We start from the raw sequence: 14,375 nt of genomic DNA, 5'->3' as shown, positions 1-14,375 counted from the left end.
TGCTCTGGTTCACCAGAAGCGGCTTAGTCATGCTGGCCACATGACCCGGAAGCTGTACGCCGGCTCCCTTGGCCAGTAAAGTGAGATGAGCGCTGCAACCCCAGAGTTGTCCGCGACTGGACCTAACGGTCAGGGATCCCTTTACCTTTTTATAGTGTCAGTCAGAGTTTGAGACTCATGAATAGAGCATTTTCAGGGGTATTTTTTTCCTGAATGGTAACTTGTGCTTTAAAAGCTAGTTTGTTGTTAACGGTAGGAAAAAATTCCCGTTGGCAGCAGGATAGGTTTTTAGAAACTTTAATTGTTTTATTACTTGTCTGTTTCCTGCCCTGAGCTCCTTTGGGAGGAAGCGGGGAGGGGGAGAAACAAACAAACAAACAAACAAACAAACAATTGACTGTGAGATGTGGAAAAAAATACAGTAGTCTCTAATGCAGAAAGTACCACAGCTACCTTTTCTTCGTCAAAGTGGTTGCTATGAGTCCAGCCTTGTCACTTTATTATTATTAAATTTACTACCTGCTCTTCACCAGTAGGTTCTGGGGCAGTTTACAACAATTTAAAATTCAGTATTAAAAACCTTTAAAACAAATTACAGTCACAGGAATAGGGTGGGTCCTCAAAACACACATATCAGGTGTCAAAAGCCACAGTAAAGAGGAATGTCTTCAGCATTTGCTAGAAGCTGTATAGTGAATGTGGCAGCCATACCTCTGCGAGGAGGGAATTCCACAACTTAGGGGTTGCCCCAGGGAATGCCCACTGAACTTCTGAGGGCAGTCAAACTACCAAGAGGGCTCTCTCTGCTGATCTTAACACCCGGGGGGGGTGTTCTGTGGGGGTGGTCACTCAGATATTTCGGGGCCTAACTTGTTTAGGGCTTTAAGCATTAGTGGGAGCACTTTGAATTGTGCCCAGAAATGAACTTAGAAGGCAAGGGGCACCCCAGGAGCCAACAACACCCCAGGATGACAGACCAGAAGATTGATTAGGGGGTGAATCAAGGGAGAATGAGAGAAGAATGAGAGATGTTGGAAGAAGTGGTTCTTCAAACCTGAGGAATCAGGGTGAGAATATACAACCTATTACAATAGATTTGATAAATGCATCAATAGTCTGTTTTACTTCTCTTAGTCAAATCTTTGCAAAACTGGTGTTAGAAGTGCTTCTGTCGAATGGGTTGCTTCTGAATAGTGGAGAACGGTCAGTTTATATGTTATCAATGGGAGACAATGACTAAGTTCTCCTGATAGCTGGGAATCTCTTTACGGTTTTGAATGTGATGCCACCAGAGCTTGGAGAACATAACACATTTACAGCGGAAGGGTAGGGCCAGAGAGACTGCAAAAGAGCAGATTTGAGTTTCGAATGTGATACTACAAAGAAAGGGACAGAGAGAGCTATGAGTCAGCTGAAGGTGAAGCTCATTGGAGTCTCCATGTTTCTCTGCAGATCTGCTATTTGTTTGTCTCCACGTAAGCTCTGCTTGAGTATTTGTAAATAGAGCAAACATTACAAAGACACCCTAGGTCTCCACTGCTCTTTTTTATGAAGAGGAATCTAAACCTAGAGTCCATTCTGCACCACAAATAAAATATTTTTAATGCCCATTTGAAATATCGTTTTAGATTGCTCAACCATATGTATTTCACCCAGCTCTGCTTATGTCTCCTGGCAGCATCATTTAAAAAAATGTTCCCAATGGGTAGATAGCAAATGATGACCAGGATCCAATGAACTAGTTTTGTGCTCCCAAAGGGGACTGGGAAAACAGTGCCCTGTCAAGCATAGCAAAACACTTTTAAAACAGATTCAGAAAAGGGTTTCACTTTAAGACTTAAGACCCTGTTGTTCAAAGAAGGAAAAAGCAAGTTAAAAACTTCCTGAGACAGGATCAGAGCTAGGTGTGAAGGGGTAGGGGGCCCCTAGATAAAGGTAAAGGGTTAGGTCCAGTCTGGGGTTGTGACGCTCATCTCCCTTTATTGACCGAGAGAGCCAGCGTACAGCTTCCAGGTCATGTGGCCAGCATGACTAAGCAGTGGCATAGCGTGGGTTGTCAGCACCCGGGGCAAAGCAAGTAATTTGCGCCCCCTAACCCGTGGATTTGTGCCCCCTAACCCTAACCCCCAGATGTTGCGCCCGGTGCGGCCGGCCCCCCCTGCACCCCCACGCTACGCCACTGTGACTAAGCCGCTTCTGGCCAACCAGAGCAGCGCATGGAAACGCCATTTACCTTCCCGCCGGAGTGGTACCTAAATATCTACTTGCACTTTGATGTGCTTTCAAACACATCATGTGATTTGCTAGGTGGGCAGGAGCAGGGACTGAGCAATGGGAGCTCACCCCATCGTGGGGATTCGAACCGCCGACCTTCTGATCAGCAAGTCCTAGGCTCTGTGGTTTAACCCATAGCACCACCCGCGTCTCAGGGGGCCCCTAGACCCCCCCCAAACACCACCCTTTTAGGGATTTCCCAGATGAGCTTACCAGATAGCAGATGCAACAGGGACGGGCGGAGGCTGGTGGCAGCAGGGGGTGGGGGTGGGTAGCAATGGGGATGAGAGCCCCTGAAAGCAACAGCATCACCTCCTGCCATCCAGTCCTCCCTCAGCCCCGTGCTTTGAAGAGAAGCCCTGGGTCAGGTACCTGTAGCTTCCATCTTCAGATCGCCTTGGGGCCTCGATGGACCACCAGAGAGGGACACTAAATTGGAGGCAGACCCCAGAGGCATTGTGCATACTGGTGTTGATGGTAGCTGTAGCTGCCTGGCTTGGCACTTCTCTGTTCATGCTGGGCATTTGTCCAAATACACTATGTGCCGGTGTGGGGCCTGGCTGAAGCCTTTGCACAAATGTATATTTTTGGATCTCAGCAGGTGTCTTTTAAGCCAGTGGTACATTCCATTTCCACCCCTCTTTCAACCACAAGCCAGTGCTTTTACATTTCTTGTCATTAAGCAGCCTTTGCGGTGAGCCAGTTTGTACAAAGGTGAATCATTTCTTTGAATGTTGAAGGTAGTCGTGGGTGTATGAACGTAACTCATGCTGACATATTCAAAACAAACAGTGACATAATTCTATGCCTTTTTATAAGAGGCGAAATAATTCATTTTTTATAAAAATTCTGTCCTTATGGCCAAATCCCGGTCGCATTCTTTTCTCTGCTTCCCTAGCTACAAATGGTGTGTCTGAGAAACAGAACTGGATTAACTTTTATGAAAAAGGTTCTATAGACCCCCAGGCAGATTTGGGATCCTGAGAAATATATACTTCCCATGCTCATCTTACAGATTACAGTGGTACCTCGGGTTAAGTACTTAATTATTTCTGGAAGTCCATTCTTAACCTGAAACTGTTCTTAACCTGAAGCACTACTTTAGCTAATGGGGCCTCCTGCTGCCGCCGCACCGCCGGAGCACGATTTCTGTTCTCATCCTGAAGCAAAGTTCTTAACTCGAGGTACTATTTTTGGGTTAGTGGAGTCTGTAACCTGAAGCGTATGTAACCCGAGGTACCACTGTACTCATTTGTTGTTGTTGTTTATACTTTCATTGGTTTCACATTATGGAACACAACAGGATCAAATGAAGAGACACATTTGCTTTTGAAAACGTTGACAGCTGTACTATACCTGGACTGCCCAGTGAAGAGCTGTTTTAAAATCTTTGTCCACCAACACCGGATCAGCTCCTTTATGCAGCAGGATTTGTGTGTGCTGGGGTCGATTGTGAAACGCAGCCCAGTGAAGAGACGTCATCCCCTGAAAATCACAACCCAGGACATCAAAGCTTGGGGCAATGCATGAGAGCCCTAGAAGTAGGGATAATAAGGTTATGAAACAATAGACCTGCCTATGTCCATGAGGGAGCCAACAGCAACAGCCATTCTGCCTGAACCTAACTCTACCTCTGTGGAGACTTTCCACTGATTTACAGGGGGTGGTGTGGCGGTATTCACACCCCAAAGACCTTTGCCTGCCTGGAATGTGTCTTTGAACTCTGGTCATGCCTCTTTCTGTCCCGGATGGAGGCAGTGGCGTAGCGTGGGTTGTCAGCACCCGGGGCAAGGCAAGTAATTTGCGCCCCCTAACCCGTGGATGTGCGCCCCCTAACCCATGGATTTGCGCCCCCTAACCCTAACCCCCAGATGTTGCGCCCGGTGCGGCCGGCCCCCCCTGCACCCCCCACGCTACGCCACTGGATGGAGGTTAGAGGGGCATTTGAATGTGTGGTGAAACTAGCCCATTGGACAAAAGTAACATTTACATTAATTGCTGCACCCACTTTTGCCCCTCTCCCTGGTCCAGCATGTGGCCTTGAGATGGTTGCGCAGTAGCCCTCAGGAGAAAAAGGTTCCCCAACCCTGACTAGTGCAACAAACCCACTTTAAAAAATCACCCTGGCATTTTCGGGGGTGAGGAATGTAACAGAGCTATGCATTGAAAAGTGTGGGATTCCTGAATTGCAGGGGATTTGATTAGATGACTCTTGGGATCCCTTCCAACTCTACAGTTCTATGATTCTATGAATGGATGATGAATGGGAAGATGTGCAAACACCCAGCTACCAAAACAGGATGAATGCTCATTGTGCATTAATCACCCCATAAACAAACTAGAATTAAAGCTCAATAAAGCCAAGCATAGTCTAACCACTGTGTAAGATCTGTGTGAGCAAATCAGGATGAATGATAAACAGGTTATCTCACGGGGCCTTGTGCCTCAACCCAGCACTCCTTGGCCATGCTTAGTCCTCATTGGGCTTTTTAAAAAAAACCCTCCTTTTTAACGTCCACAAATCTGGGTGTTTTCCTGATTCTGCTAATACCTCCCTATTGTGCATGGCACCATTATGGCTACATAAGCAATGGCACAGATCTCTGAATATAGAGGCAACTGTAATGATGTGTGCCTCCCAATCGCCAGGGTGTCGGTGCTTACCCAGGGTGCAGTTTCCTTGGAATGGAGACTGGGAACTCAGCTAGATTAGTAAATAAAGGTAAAGGGACCCCTGACCGTTAAGTCCAGTCGCAGACGACTCTGGGATTGCAGCGCTCATCTCACTTTACAGCCGGCGTACAGTCATGTGGCCAGCATTACTAAGCTGCTTCTGGTGAACCAGAGCAGCGCACGGAAACGCCATTTACCTTCCCGCCGGAGCGGTACCTATTTATCTACTTGCACTTTGACATGCTTTTGAACTGCTAGGTTGGCAGGAGCTGGTAAATAAAGAGTGTTTTATATGCATGGTACATGCATTATAAAACTGCGACACCAGATGGCACTGTGGAGTTCCATTTTTGCCAACGCGATTTCTCATATAAAGTTTACAGTGTGTTTTCCTGAAACGCTTCTTTGTTGTGTCTAGATCCAGCCTAGGATGGCTTTATTTGTACACATATACAACCTGAACATAGGATGGAAGGGATCGCAGCATTAACACTGCTCAGGTCTTGCTTCCCCATTAGGTTCCCTGAGCACAGAGCAAGACAAGTCTCTGTGTCTCTAGCTTCCAGTATCAGCCAAAACTCACATAAACACAGGTCCCCTTAACCTATTGTTATCCCTCTTAGGACGACATGGCAGCCAGCCAGGTGAGCTGGGAAAAGGCCCACTCATTTGTCTCTATGACCACAGGGCAATCAATCTTTTTGGACATGTAAATGGAAGTACTTAACTTGCCAGCTAAGGCCATTATCTTACAAAGAAACTGGTCTGACCAGTTCAGCAGGTTTCCTCATATAGCTTATAACCTCACAAATACAGGATCAGAAGGGACCTACTGATAACATCCAGACTGACCCCCACAAACTATAACAGTATGTCAGTGTGTTCAATCCTAGTTTGCAGTCATTGAAAACAGTTCCGTTGGCTTGTTTTCACCAAGCATGGTGTAGTCTGGACAGAAAATAACAATGGCCAAGTGCAGGGCTTTTTTTCATCCGGAACTCACTGGAACTCCGTTCCGGCCCCTCTCTGTTGGGCGCCGTTGCCATTATAAGAGAACAAGGGAAGCATTCATGGTGAGTTCCTGTACCTCTTTTTCTAGAAAAATAGCAGTGGCCAAGTGGATGCTAAATGTCTGTGTGAACCGGCCCTCAGATTTTAAAGCATGAAGCACTCCTTCACCCGTCAATAACAACCTTTATACACCACATGACAATTTAGGGGATGCTAGTTTGCTTACCTCATTGTCCTGGTGGTTGATTTCGCTGAGATCAGATTGCTGTAGCAGCACAGATAAAAGCCTGAGGAGGACAAAGTGACATTCCACGTTAAAATAAAAGGCAAAACAAAATTCAGAGAAAGTCATGGTGCCATTTCAGTAAGAACGAAGCACCTTTATGTCATAGTGACATAACAATTAAACATGTGCTTAGCTTTCACTTCATGAAGTCAATGGAACCTAAATGTACTTAACTTTAATTAATTGTTTGAGTTTCTATGCTTTTGTCATGGCCTTTGGCTAGCACAATAAACTTACTGAAGCTTTAATTAAACAATGTTTTTAACAGTACTGTATAAGCCTAAAAGCTAGAACCTTAGAGTCAATGGCCTTGTTCACATACTTCCCCAAATATGGTTCAGATCCAGTGTCACGTTATCACACTGTGTTAAAAAAACAAAAAAATAGTACCCATATAGAAAACAAAACAGAAAAAAGATATTGTGTACATTACAAGGGGGACGGGGGACGGGGACGATGACTTGTTATTGTAGTTAACCAGACCTTGTTTCTTTTTCTTTTTTGTGTATTACTCTGCACTTGTATTTTATTCTTTTTAATTTTCCCAAGTGAATTTTTATTGTTTTCCTTACATATTCTTTTCCAACAAATTGTAATAGCACCATACATTCCCTTTGACTCTGCCAAGTCACGACCCCCCTCCCTCCCCACAACTGGTATATTTATCCTCTTTCCATCACACACATCATTCTCAAATTAGTACTATTTATTCTTTTTAATTTTCAATAAAGAATATAAAATAAACAAAAAATTATTACACCGTCGAGCACGCCTCCCTCTATAGTCCCTTGCTAAAGGGGGGAAAGCAACTAGCTTAGCATTATGTGCAAACCAGTGCTTATAGTTTTTCTCCAAACAAAGAAGAATCCAGGGGGTCATTATTGGTTTCCTGTTCATGGTTTATTTGGGTGAAACAAAGCATGAGTGCTGGCTGACACATCAGGTTAAGGCAGCTGTTCCAGGATTTGTTTTCTTACTCTAGGATAGGCAGATCAAAGCGGGGAATGCTCAAGTTGTGTGCACTAGTGTGCCTCTTGTTCTTGAGTTAAATTATCTGACTATGTTCAGACCTTGAGAGGCCCTAAACACTTAAAAGATTTTGGTGCCCCCAAATATATCAAATTCAAAATATAAACAATAATAAACCATAAAACATTTCCCCCCCCAAAATGAAACAAACCTACAGTACAGTGGTACCTCGGGTTACATACGCTTCAGGTTACATACACTTCAGGTTACAGACTCTGCTAACCCAGAAATAGTACCTCGGGTTAAGAACTTTGCTTCAGGATGAGAACAGAAATCGCGCGGCAGCAGGAGGCCCCATTAGCTAAAGTGGTGCTTCAGGTTAAGAACAGTTTCAGGTTAAGAACGGACCTCCAGAACAAATTAAGTACGTAAACCGAGGTACCACTGTACGATGGAAAATAGATCTTCATGGATATGAATGCCACCATTAGGAAAAATCTATATAACTATAGACTTGCCCCAATTCAGCAATATATTCCAGGATGTTTTTTTATTTGAGTTACCTTTTGGTGGTAAGAGATATGGCAAGAGAGGCATTAATTTATTGCAATGTGAATTTTGCATTTACCATAACATCAAACTAAGGTTTAGCACCATGGGAAAAACAAGCCCTGTTTCACATGCTTCCTTCTTGCATGCTCCAGTTCAAATAGTTATTTAGACAAACCATACCTTGACCGTACTACAGCTGAACTGACAAATTTGCACTTGCCCACTAAACCAAGATTGCAAACTACATTTTGAAGATGGTTTGCAATCCTGGTTTGTAGGGCATGTGTAAACCACAGAGAGGGCTCCAACACCGTTGTTCCATGAGCAGAAGGGAGTTTGTTCACGAAATGAGAACTATTCTTATGAAACAGATCCTACCATGTGTGTAACTATCTTTCCATGAATGGAAAATGAATTGGGATTTTCAAATGGTCATGTCAATCATTCAAAAAGTTTTGGAATTATCACACCCACACACCAGTTGTGTTAGGAGAAAGATAGAAAGGGTGGCTGAGATCCTAACTTTCTTTCCATCCATGAAACAGAGTTTATGTTCATGCAACAAAGTTTATTTTTCTTCCCTTTTCCTGGGCTGCTCCCTGCACCCCCACCAAATGTGGGCAACATGATGTAACATGACTTAATTTGTTGAATTTATACAAGTATCAGAGCACACCCTTTTGCTGCACAATTTGAGATGTCTTAGTGCTGAAATTAGTATTAATAATATTATTATATTATATTTTCTTCTGGATACACATTGATTTCTTACATGGACATTGCTGTTTGTGTTCCTTGCCATGTTGAGCAAAGATGAAGAGAAAAACAAATGGACATGGCGAAGATCTGTGGCATTTCAGCAGTGCTTTCTGGTAATGGAGTGATCATATTCAGAAGATCTAATTTTGCTGATTTGGGCTAATAAGACAGATGAAAAGGAGCTGAACAGCTGGCACACTTCTGCTCAGACCAAAGGTCTGCCCGTTACCATGGGGACTGTAGAAATTTATTTTGCAGGGATCTCTCTGTGTTGCTGCTAAACTAAATTACCGCTCCCTTTCCAAATATCAGTGCTGGCCCCTATTCTGTGGATGTTTTATTTAATGATAATGCCCTCTTGGTTGCCTTGAAACCTTCCAAGAGTACTGTTCAAATGATGTGTATAAAGAAGAACAAGGATGCCAGAAAATTAGGAAAGCAACTGAAAATTGAGATTGCTTGAGAGAAGTGGATGGAAGCAGTTTCAGAAGCATAATGGGTGTGTGATACACTCATGAAAGCACAATGTTCAATATTTTCATCAGAGGTAGCACACACGCTGGTAATATTGTGTTTGTTTCCTTAAAATGGATTAGGTGTTGTTGCATACATGCGTCCACATCAAGCTGTGATTTGCACAGAATGAAGCAAGTGCTCCTGTTGCTTCTTCCCTGCTTCAAGGGAATCAATATTAAATTAAATAAGAATGACACTGTCTTTGGTTTTGCATGCATCTGCGTCACAGAAACCAATGGGACTTGCCTGCACAAAATTGTGCACAGGATCACAACCCATAAGAACCACAATGATTCAATGGATTTTCTTGATAACATGAGTATAAAAGTTCCATGCAGTGGTTCTCCACAACTGAGGAAAAGTAGTCTCAAGGCAAATCTTAGCTACAGAGTTGAACTATCAACCTTTTGCACAGTCTTGGATGTGGTTGTCTGGAATTGTGGCTGTTTACTTACCTTGGCACTACCTTGAAGAAACTTACACAAGGCTTAAATCCCGTTTTATTGTTTCTCGTGTGAATTATGCTAATGCCTGGTCATTGTTCACCCAGCAGAGAGGCATTTCTAAATAGGAAGAGTATTTGCATGAACTAGTTTTTTCCATATGTAGGCTATACTCATGAACACTCATTGGTTCCTGCAGTTGGTGCAATTGCACTTGTTACAGAAACTACAGTATATGTGAAGCCCCACTGGGATATATGACTAAGGTCCATTGATTTCAATAGGTCTACTCTGACTAAAACTTGCATGAAATACCAAGCCAGGGTTGAAGTACAGCAAGCAACACCACAGCTGTGAAAACCTTCATCAGCAACCCTTTATGTGCAGTTAATTATTAGTACAGGACGCCCAGGCAAGTAGAGAAGTCTGATTAATAATACAAAAAGGCTGAAATTCTAATGAGTCTTATCAACCTCTTTTATTACCTAAGAGGGAACATGTTATAACCACTATGAGCAATAATGAAAAAGCTACAGATTACAGATCTATTAAAAGATTCATTATCTGTAGCTCAAAGAACATACCTGACATTGGGATCAGCAGTGGCAGCATGTAGTGGTAATCTTCCATTTTTATCTGGGATGTTCTGTTTGGCACCATTTCTCAGCAGGCTGACGCAACCTTCCAGCCACCCCTGAAAGTGAATCAAAAGGAAAGAGGCTGTGCAAATTGGAAACTTTTTTGAAAAAATATGTGTACTGGATATGAATTTGTTTCAACAATATATATTTTTTTAAAAAGGTAACAGTGCAATCTGTACACGACTACTCAGAAACAAGTCCCATTGATTCCAGCATGTCTTACTCCTAGGTAAGATGTAGACGTATATCTCTAGGTTTGGGACCTAAATACTGAGTTAATTGGCACCTGGCACTTTTAAGACCCCAGAGATTGTGCTAGTTTGTAGGTCTACCTTCCTTGATGTTTCATGGCATTACATCTGCTGAAGCAGGGGTTCTTAACCTGTGGTCCATAGAACTAGGGGGAGCCATTGGTGGGGGTCCATGAACACAATGCAAAAAATGATTTCTAGTGCAATAAAATAATTTATAGCAACCAGGAGGAAGAATCTATAGGACATGTCCTTCTGTTTTGCAATTTCTAGTTCCGCAGCATATGATTACCGAATGACATTTTTTCTGATGAAGAGATATCCAACATAACGCTGGACAAAGGAAATGTTTACTTCAGAAGATGATGTGTGTGCTTAAAAAAACACCCTAGTGGAGCTGTTGCAAGTTTAACAAATGCATCTTTAATGATATAAACTGTCAGCAGTCCCTTTGATAATGTCGTATTTTGCCAGTATTAATCATATGCTATAATAGTTCCAGAATGCTGCTTTTTTGTTGTTGATTTTTCCTAAAAACTATGTACAGGGGAAGGAAAGCTCCATACCAGGTAGGTTGCCAGAGATAAACTAGTGCGCCCACATGCATCTTGGGTGTTGATATTGGCTCCCATCTTCAGCAGTAATTTCACTGTATCAAGCTGGCGTCCTGAGATGGCGTGCATCAAGGGAGTACAGCCTTGGAAAGGAAAAAATGTATTTCATTTAAGGCACAGTTAGTACAAAAACAGAGACGCGGGTGGCGCTGTGGGTTAAACCACAGAGCCTAGGGCTCACTGATCAGAAGGTCGGCGGTTTGAATCCCCGTGACGGGGTGAGCTCCCGTTGCTCGGTCCCTGCTCCTGCCAACCTAGCAGTTCGAAAGCACGTCAAAGCGAAAGTAGATAAATAGATACCGCTCCAGTGGGAAGGTAAATGGCGTTTCCGTGCGCTGCTCTGGTTCACCAGAAGCGGCTTAGTCATGCTGCCTACATGACCCGGAAGCTGTACACCGGCGCCCTCGGCCAATAAAGCGAGACGACTGGACCTAATGGTCAGGGGTTCCTTTACCTTTACCTTTAGTAAAAAACACATGTATAGTATATCAAGTGCTTCATTTTGCTTTAAAAAGTGCTTGCACTCCTGGAAGTATTGTTACCTCTCAGGAGAGTCCAATTTCAAACTCCACATAAGTTAGCTATATTATATGACTGTGTTAGTTGACGTGTGTTTGTGTGTATTCATTCTGTACCTGGCTAGCTTAGGGGGGAGAAACGGGAAGGGAAATAATCTGAGGCAGATACCAAAGTAAATTACACCCACTACCCTTTCAAGATTTTTTATTTTAAACATTAGCAAGAGCTTTCAGGGTGACTTCACGCCTTACCTTACCCACCAGTTGCCCCCGTTGGGCAGAAAAAATTGGGGGAGATAGGGCTCCAAACTGCTTCACTTAGGGTTGCAGACGATTTGTTTCCTTATTTTAAGTCCTAACTAAAATGCATAAGCCTTTTTGCAAAGTAATTTCCCCTATAATTATAACGATAATTTACTTTTTTTATCTCACCCTTCCTCCCAAAGAAGCCCACAGAATGCGTGTGTGTTATTTTCACAAATAGATGAATTTTAAAATGTGCCCTTTGGTATATAATTTTTTGTACACCCGACTTGGCTGGAAAACATCACTGCAAAATTCAGGAATATGCACATTTTGGAAGATGCCTGTATTTCATTTCACGTACTGTATTGTTTGGAAAGTGAAAATGTGGCAGCTTTACCTTTAAACTAATTCAAATTTCTCTCCCACCCCTAGGCAAAGGAATCAGTACTATTAGCTTGAGAGTGAGGCAGAGAGATGCGGGTGGGGAACAGGATGCTAGACCCACAAACCGTGGCTTCCTGCAATCTAGAATTCCTCTCACAGCTCTCATGTTGTAGAAGCCCGACATAATAGTCATTCCTGCAACACATATATCTACTATTCCACATCACTGTTTGCCTCCTAAGCCTGTCATGTGCCCACCATTTTGTCTCTTATCCCTTGTTTATTAATGCACTGATCATTTTGCATGTTGGCAAATGTTTGTCCTCTGCAATGCAAAAGCTGCACAGAAACCGAATGAGGCAAATCAAAAGCAAAACTGTGGAATGAGGAGCAGCAACCATCATGGATGGAGCAATGTTTTGTGACTGAAAGACCAGCCTAATGACTTTCATTTTTAGGTGCAGCTTTTTTAAAATTAACCAGATCCAAGTTAATTGGGGAACTAGTCACCGGCCTCTTACTTTCTTTTTTCGCTTCCATCTTCCACACTTCTGTCGTGAACACCAAGCTACGTAGAGTGGCACAGAAATGTACAGATAGCTCTTTTACATACCCTCCAATATTGTTGCCCTCCAAATTGGGACGTCAGGAGGGATTTCCTTCCAATTTGGCACTCTGGCGCTGGTCAGCAGAGTTGTGCCACAGTGCTGGCTATTCAGGCAGCTGGGGGGTATGTCTTTACACACCAGCAGCTAATTCAAATGTTCAGAAAAACCATGCAGTTCAGCCTTCCTGGCTGCAGATTTCCTTAGACTGTGCTACTTCAGGAACTCAAATGACTATTGTTCAAAGCATGACAAAAGCTCCTTGCATATGGAAAACTAGTAATTCAGGTAGCTAATTCTAGCTAAGCTGGAAACATCCCCACATGCATGGGGTTTTTCGATACAAGAAGGAATGACTGATACTGCTAAAATTCACCTGGGCGTAGGTGTCAACTCGGTGGTGCTTCAGATTTCATAAGCTCAACTGACAGAACACAGCAGGCTTTAAAACAAAAGATGTGCAGCCAGCTGAAAGGCAACCTTTAGTTTTTATCCAGCAAGGCAAACAATCTTGCAAAGAAGCAATGCTGCTTAAACTGCTAGGGTGAAGTTTGCCATCAAAGCAAAGGAAAGTATTCACCAGCCTTTTCTTTATTCCCCCATCCTTGCTGGTCCTCTGACTTCTCGTATGTATAACTGTCACAAGCAATAGTAAAGCAGTCCTGATGTTACCTCATTCATTAACCAGAACAGTTGTCCTGAAACTCTTACAGATGACATTATTGTTTCTACACTGAAAACCAACCAACCAACCAACCAACCAACCAACTCAGAGCTGCTCCCATAGTATATAGTTCTCACTCTTTCACAGTTGCTGTTTGTGAACATTTAGGATTACAGTTATGGACATATGAAGCTGCTTCATCCTGAATTGACCATTGGTCATAGCTCAGTGTTGTCTGCTCTGGCTAGCAGTGGCTTTTTAGGGTTTCAGGCAAGAGGTTTTTCAAGGCCTTCCTGGAGATGCTGGGGATTGTGGAGATTGAGAGCCAGTGCGGTGTGATGGTTAGAGTGTAGGACTAAAAGGACCAGGGAGAGCAGGGTTCAAATCCCCACTCAGCCATGAAGCTCGTTGGGTGACCTTGGGCCTAACCTACCTCACAGGGTTGTTGTCAGGATGAAATGGAGGGGAAGAGAACCATGTACCAACTTGAGATTGCTGGAAGACAAAGTTGGTTTAAAAAGGTAAAGGGCCCCTGACAGTTAAGTCCAGTCATGGTCGACTCTGGGGTTGCGGAGCTCATCTCGTTTTATTGGCTGAGGGAGCCGGCGTACAGCTTCTGGGTCATGTGGCCAGCATGACTAAGCTGCTTCTGGCGAAGCAGAGCAGCACACGGAAACGCCGTTTACCTTCCTGCCGGAGCAGTACCTATTTATCTACTTGCACTTCGTGCTTTCGAACTGCTAGGTTGGCAGGAGCAGGGACCGAGCAACGGGAGCTCACACCGTCACGAGGATTCAAACCGCCGACCTTCCGATCAGCAAGCCCTAGGCTCAGTGGTTTAGACCAGTGTTCCCCAACCTTGGGCCTCCAGCTGTTTTTGGACTACAACTCCCATCATCCCTCGCTAGCAAGACCAGTGGTCAAGGATGATGGGAATTGTAGTCCAAAAACAGCTGGAGGCCCAAGGTT

The 14,375-nt window shown here is 43.7% G+C and overlaps 1 protein-coding gene and 1 long non-coding RNA gene across 2 annotated transcripts in view; one reads left to right on the top strand and one right to left on the bottom strand.

Moving 5' to 3' along the window:
• The window catches only part of ANKRD55 (ankyrin repeat domain 55), a 39,430-nt gene that overhangs the window by 17,335 nt on the left and 7,720 nt on the right, over window positions 1–14,375 (bottom strand). Inside the window, 4 exon segments of the mRNA XM_081212891.1 lie at window positions 3,631–3,759; window positions 6,185–6,245; window positions 10,068–10,177; window positions 10,942–11,072. Of these exon segments, the coding sequence (XP_081069017.1) occupies window positions 3,631–3,759; window positions 6,185–6,245; window positions 10,068–10,177; window positions 10,942–11,072 (431 nt within the window).
• Window positions 3,755–6,192, top strand: LOC308597412. The gene is made up of 3 exons (XR_014012956.1): window positions 3,755–4,028; window positions 4,206–4,996; window positions 5,230–6,192. It is a non-coding gene; the product is annotated as an uncharacterized lncRNA (long non-coding RNA).

This window comes from Podarcis bocagei (assembly GCF_964188305.1).
Source record: "Podarcis bocagei genome assembly, chromosome: 11".
NCBI lineage: Eukaryota > Metazoa > Chordata > Lepidosauria > Squamata > Lacertidae > Podarcis > Podarcis bocagei.
This window is presented reverse-complemented; position numbering and strand designations above follow the sequence as displayed.